Source organism: Miscanthus floridulus, chromosome 2 (assembly GCF_019320115.1).
Source record: "Miscanthus floridulus cultivar M001 chromosome 2, ASM1932011v1, whole genome shotgun sequence".
Taxonomy (NCBI): Eukaryota; Viridiplantae; Streptophyta; class Magnoliopsida; order Poales; family Poaceae; genus Miscanthus; species Miscanthus floridulus.
In genome coordinates, this window is record NC_089581.1 from 30,838,812 (window position 1) to 30,845,281 (window position 6,470).

A 6,470-nucleotide genomic window follows, 5' to 3' on the forward strand; every position below is an offset into this window, starting at 1 on the left:
GGACTGCAGCACGTGAGGCAGAGGTCTAGAGAAACTAAGTCTCGCCATTATAGCACAAAATAGTTCGGGGATTGCAGCATGTGAGCAGTGCTAAGAGCGAGTATAATAACATGCTGTAAGCTGGCTAAATGCTGAGGTAGAGGAGAGAAGGAAGGAGAGAGAGAGGAGAAACGGGTTGTAAGCCAGCTTGGGCTCAAGAACCAAGAAACTCTGTGAAAGAGACAAGTTGGCCATGCATTAAAAGTGAAGAGCTCACTACTATATAGACAGGCTGAGAGAAGGTTGCAAAGAACCTTGCCAGTAAGGCGGCTATATCATTAGCCTTGCTCTAAGGTGGTGCAATAGAAAAGTTCCATGGATAACCCAGGCCCAACGCAGCCCGTCAAACCCCGAAGAACAGACCGAAACCCATGGGCCGCAATCCGCAACAGTCAACAGGCCGGCCGGCCGACCGACAAATGTTGCAACTCCGTTAAGCTACCGCTGTCGGCGGCCGCGTGCCCAGTAAATAAAAACAAGGAAAAAACAACGGAGTGGCCTCCACGGTCCACGGCCCCTGGCTCGCGTCCTGTCTCGCCTTGTCGGCGTTCGCCCCCATCCAGCCAGATCCCTCGTCCGCCTCACTCCCATTCCCCCACTACACTCCCAATCCGAACCCAGATCCCCGCGCGAATGCTGGGGCGGGCGGCGGCACTGTCCGCGCCGCGGTGGCGCGGCGGGGTGCCGGACCTGCGCGCCGCGCTGCGGTCGGGGGGCAACCTCCTCTTCGCGCTCTTCGTGGCGGCCGTGCTCGCATTCACGCTCCTCGCGGCGGTCCACAGCCCCGACGATCCGCTCCTCCACCCGTCCTCGCACCAGCTCACCGATTTCCTCACCTCCTCCACATCCACCTCCACCTTCCTCACCGACGACTCCGTGCTGCGCACCGGGGAGGACTTCAACTCCTCGGCCACCGGCGCCGCCGGCGAGGCCGCCGCTGGGGGTGTCGAAGTCGTTGCGGAGGCCGTCCCGTTCATCAAGCTCTCCGAAGTTGGCGCCGAGGCCGAGAAGACGGAGCCCGAGACGGAGCGGGCCGTCACCGTCGACACTGATGCCGCCACGGGCGAGGGTGCGGCGGTGGCGGAGGAGGCGGTTTCCTGCGACACGGAGGCGCCCGTGGACTGCACGGGGGACAGGGAACTCTTCAACCTGCTCATGCGCGCGGCCATCGAGCGGTTCCCCGACCTCCACTTCTACCGCTTCGGCCGTCCGGTGGCGGTGCCGGGGAGTCCCATGGAGTGTGACCTCGCCTGGCGCTTCCGCCCCGCTGCCGACGCCATCGGCACCGGCCGGACCACATACTACAAGGACTACCGCCGGTTCACGCTCACCCGCGACGTCAACACCTGCACCCTCGTCGTCGACTCCGTGGGTGAGTACCACTCGGGTGTGGGTGCCAAGCGCAACGGACGGCGCAAGGGGAAGAAAGGGAAGAAGGGGAAGCAGGATGCACCAGTGACCGACTTCGTGCCTGCGAAGACACAGGTTAGGCTGGACGAGAACACTGCCAACAATGAGGCTGCTGGGGCCGCAGCGGAGCCGGTGTTTGTTGTCGGTGAGGCTGTCAATGACAGCTTGCCAGTGGTTGCTTCTGAGTCCGATTTCAGCCGTGGAAAGTACCTCATTTACATTGGTGGTGGCGAGAGGTGCAAGAGCATGAACCATTTCATTTGGGGGTTCTTGTGTGCGCTTGGTGAGGCACAGTTCTTGAACCGGACTCTTGTCATGGACTTGAATGTCTGCCTCAATGCACGGTATACTTCGAGTGGCAAGGATGAAGACAGAGATTTCAGGCTCTACTTTGATTTTGAGCATTTAAAGGAATCGGCATCGGTGATCGACCAGAGCCAGTTCTGGCAAGATTGGGGAAAGTGGCACAAGAAAGATAGGCTCAAGAACTTCTACACTGAAGACATCAGGATGACCCCAATGAAACTTCGTGACGTCAAGGACACACTGATCATGAGGAAGTTTGGGAGTGTCGAGCCTGATAACTATTGGTCACGTGTGTGCGAGGGTGAGACTGAGGGAGTAATCAAGCGCCCTTGGCATTTCCTCTGGAAATCTCGTCGCTTGATGGAGATTGTATCTGCCATTGCCTCACGGATGAACTGGGACTTTGACTCGGTCCATGTTGTCAGAGGGGAGAAAGCGCAGAACACACAACTTTGGCCAAACCTTGATAGAGATACCTCGCCAGACAGTATTCTTGTGTCACTTAACGATAAGGTTGGTGCTGGCCGGTATTTGTACATTGCTACCAATGAGCCTGACAAATCATTCTTTGACCCACTTAAGGAAAAGTATAAAACACACTTCCTCGATGATTTCAAGTACCTGTGGGATGAGAATAGTGAGTGGTTCACTGAAACTAAGGAGCTGAGCAATGGTAAGCCAGTAGAATTTGATGGTTACATGAGGGTTGCTGTTGACACCGAGGTATTCCTGAGGGGGAAGAGGCATGTGGAGACGTTCAACGAGCTTACGCGTGATTGCAAGGATGGCGCGAATACATGCCCAGCTTCTTCCTGAACATTTGGTGTGCTAAGGTGAGCTGATACTATGAAATATTATGCTTCAGAGGATATTTTCCACTGTGTTGTTGGTGTCTCTTATGCCACCACTAGCCTTGTTGTAGCTAAGTAGACGGTATCACTTTTTGTTATACCACTGTTGTGTGTTTCCAGATTTACATTAGTACATTCAGTTCATGCATTGGGCTTGTGCTGAAACAATTAGATGAACATGCATTATTGCATCTGTCTTCTGTATCTCTTCTATATAGCTCATTGGTTTTTGCCACCACGACCAGTGTTACTCTCCATTCTCTATTCTATGAATTGTGTGTTTTCTTCACATTTGTTGTCTTTGACAAACATAAATTCAGTTCAATCAATCTAACACGAACATCAATATTCTGTACACCTGGTTTGGAAACACTTGGTATTTGATAATCATGTGAGGATCGGTACCAGCATTTTTAGATAATGAGATTCATACCAGTTAAGTTCATGTGATGGCTTACCCTTTCCTTTTAGGTGAGTGAAAAAAATGTTAATTTGTTTAAGGAAAAAGTCTACATAACCCCCAGCTATTCAGGGTGAACTACTTCACCCCCAAACTATAAAACCGGATTTTCTACCCCCTGAACTTTCCAAAACCGGTCAAATAACCTCCCAAGCAGTTTTGGACAGTGGTTTTGCTACAACAACAGTGGTTTTGTCTTTTTCTTTTTTATTTATTTCCGTTGAATCTTTGAAAAATCATAGTAAATCACAAAAAAAATCATAAAATGGAAAATCCAATTTGTTGGACTCCATATGAGTAAATCTACACAGTGAACATATAATATGGTATGTTTTAGTACAAAGTTCCTGTAATTAATTGAAATAATTCATAATTGCAGCTTCTATGGTCCAATTGTGGTGAAATTTTTATGGTGGACTCATTATTGTATACTTGAACTGTAGTAAAAATTTCATACTCATTGGATCATGTATAACTTAGTTATAGATTTATTTAGTTATAGATTTATTTAGGTTTATGTTTGTTAAATCTTTGCTTTATCTATAACTAAGTTATACATGATCCAATGAGTATGAATTTTTTACTAGAGTCCAAACATACAATAATTAGCCCACCATAAAAATTTCACCACAATTGGACAATAGAAGCTGCAGCTATGAATTATTCCAATTAATTATAGAAAAGCATAGATCTAAAGCTACAACAAAAACTTTGTACTAAAGCATACCATATTATATGTTCACTGTATAGATCTACTCATATAGAGTCCAATAAAATTGGATTTTCCATTTTATTATTTTTCTGTGATTTACTATGATTTTTCAAAGATTCAGCGAAAATAAATAAAAAAGAAAAAGACAAAACCACCGTCACTATAACAAAACCACTGTCCAAAACCGCTTGGGGGTTATTTGACCGGTTTTGGAAAGTTCAGGGGTAGAAAATCTGGTTTTATAGTTTGGAGGGTGAAGTAGTCCACCCTGAATAGTTGGGGGGATGTTTATGTAAACATTTTCCTTTGTTTAAAAGTTTCTTGTCTGTGCTGAAAACCAATAAATCTGTGAGCTGGAAACCTAGAAACTTATGATGTCCAGTCGATTGCATTCACGGTTACTTAAGGCTTGAGCTGCAGTGCTACTTCCACGTACACAGTTATGGATTGGTCGTCCCCATTTCTACACTTCAACTGTGACGCATCTGTTCAAAACCAATCTGTCTTTGCCACGCATCTTCCTCTGAAACTATAGCAAGTTGTCAGTAGGGTTACCCTGTCCATGTCAAAACCCTGCATTCCTCCTTTCTGAAATGAGCAAGTTACTGCCCCTCGATCTCTCTGTCAGTGCATTTTGGGCCAGTGCCAGTTTGGTTCTTGACCTTAACAAGGCAAGCCAAATCTTGGCCATACCTAGCCGTTTTGGTTCTGATTTGGTTCGTGGAGTTTACCTGCATTGCTCACCTTTCATGCCTCTGTACCTTATGCTGTTAAACTTGAGCATCTTCAAAGTCCAAGCCATCACGAAGAACCATCCTTTGTTTAGCTCGCCGGGTACTTAGTGATTGTCATCTTGATTGCTCGTTGACCTTGTTTTGGTCAGTTGGTTTCTCAGCTCGCATCAGCAATGGAATGTGCCCGACTGAGATGCCAATTGTGCTTTTAGTGTGGAGTGTATTCTCATTGTCCTGGGAAGTGCAATTTCTGGTCCTGTAGGCTACTCAGCCGAATTGCAGATATCCGTCTCTGCCACAAGCCCACAACATGAGATGAGCCGATTAGTGTGATTTGCAATTTGCAAATTGCAAATGGTTGGTTCTGAATTTGTGATATACCCAGACTCCCAGAGCCCGTTTTCCACACGACTTTATCGCGATTTTAGCCTAATCCTGCAAAAACTACATCGATTAAACACATTGATTTTTTTTTTGATAATCTGTAAATTCATTGATACAAGTTAGAAATCGCCATCGGCTTTCCTCGTCTCCGTGTGTTCAACACCTGGACCATTCCAGCATCTGGAATCAGCAGCAATGTTGGGACAATCTGAGCTGTGGACGCACCTGAACACGAGAAATATGGCTCGTGCTTTGAAACGGCAGTGTTTTCAGACTTTGTATTGTTGAGTTTAAAGGACTGGGTGCTGATCGTAGTCATTATATAGACTCGTGCCATGAGTGAACAGACCGTGCCTGGCGCAGCTACGACTCACTAGCTTCCGACCTCCTGTAACACCCTTACCGCCGGCGATCGCCGTCGACGTGAGCGCACCGGCGATCGCAGTCGACGTGAGCGCACGCGTGAGAACGGAGGAAGCGGGCGAGGTTAACCCCTCTGCCTTGGCTTCGATATCTATTACTGAATGTCTGGATGTCGATCCCCTTACAGGTTCAGGCATTTAGATGCCGCTTACAGTCTCTGGCCAACCGGCCCCACTAAGCAGTGCATGAATGAAAACGTAAACTGGTAAATGCGCTAAGCAAAGAACGAAGACATCTTCTTCTCGTGGTACACCCTTCTACTGCTCGGCTCCAGGTGTGACACCTCCCCCTACCGGAGATGCAGCTTGTCCCAGGACAAGCTGGAGCGTAAGGAAAGCGCTGCTTGACGACGTGGTAGTCTTCAGCCGATGATGGTAGGCCAACCCAGGTGAGCTTGACTTGTGGGACAGCTGTGTTGCCCTTCTTGACCAGCCGGCGATCAATGATGGCCTGTGGTTTAGTTGCCGACGCCTCCAAGTCAGTTACGCCTGGAAGAGAGTCATAAACAGGAGTGTAATCTGCAGTGAATGGTTTAAGTTGTGAGATGTGAAAGACTGGATGGATCATCGAGCCTTCTGGTAACTTCAGCTTGTATGCGACAGAGCCCACTCGTTCCTGAACTTCGTAAGGTCCAAAATACTTGTATGCAAGCTTTGGTCGTAAACGATCGTAAATTTCCAGCCAGAACAGTATTTTTCTCTCACTGGTATGAAGTGTAGGGATGCTTCACTGGTATGAAGTGTGCATATTTGGTTAGCCTGTCTACTATCAACATGATGACACTGTATCCTTCAGACTTAGGCAGCCCCTCTATGAAATCCATAGATAAGTCCCTCCATACCCCTTAAGGGATGGGCAATGGTTGCAGCAGTCCCATTGGATGGTGTAATGAGTGTTTTGCCTGTTGACATACAGCACATTGCTTCACAAAGTTTTCTACATCTTGCTTGATACCTTTCCAAGCAAAGTATTTTTTAAGTCTGCTATAAGAAGCAGCTATCCCAGAATGACCCCCTAGTGCACTTGAGTGACAAGCAGCTATAAGTTTTGTTTGCAGTGCAGAATTGTTCCCAATCCAGATTTTGCCATTATGACAAATCAAACCTTGATCAAAACTGTAGCCTTATTGATCAGGGCTGTGCAAAGCCAAT

General features: G+C 47.6%; 1 protein-coding gene across 1 annotated transcript; it reads left to right on the top strand.

Moving 5' to 3' along the window:
* The first annotated feature begins 546 nt into the window (after nucleotides 1-546).
* On the top strand, nucleotides 547-2,861 carry LOC136538333 (uncharacterized). Its single transcript, XM_066530313.1, has one exon. It carries the CDS (start codon nucleotides 673-675, stop codon nucleotides 2,569-2,571), a length of 1,899 nt encoding a protein of 632 aa, XP_066386410.1. The 5' UTR covers nucleotides 547-672; the 3' UTR covers nucleotides 2,572-2,861.
* Nucleotides 2,862-6,470: the final 3,609 nt, after the last annotated feature.

Excerpts from the sequence above, each read along its gene's own strand:
- LOC136538333 (XM_066530313.1), top strand. The coding sequence starts at position 673 with ATGCTGGGGCGGGCGGCGGCACTGTCCGCGCCGCGGTGGCGCGGCGGG.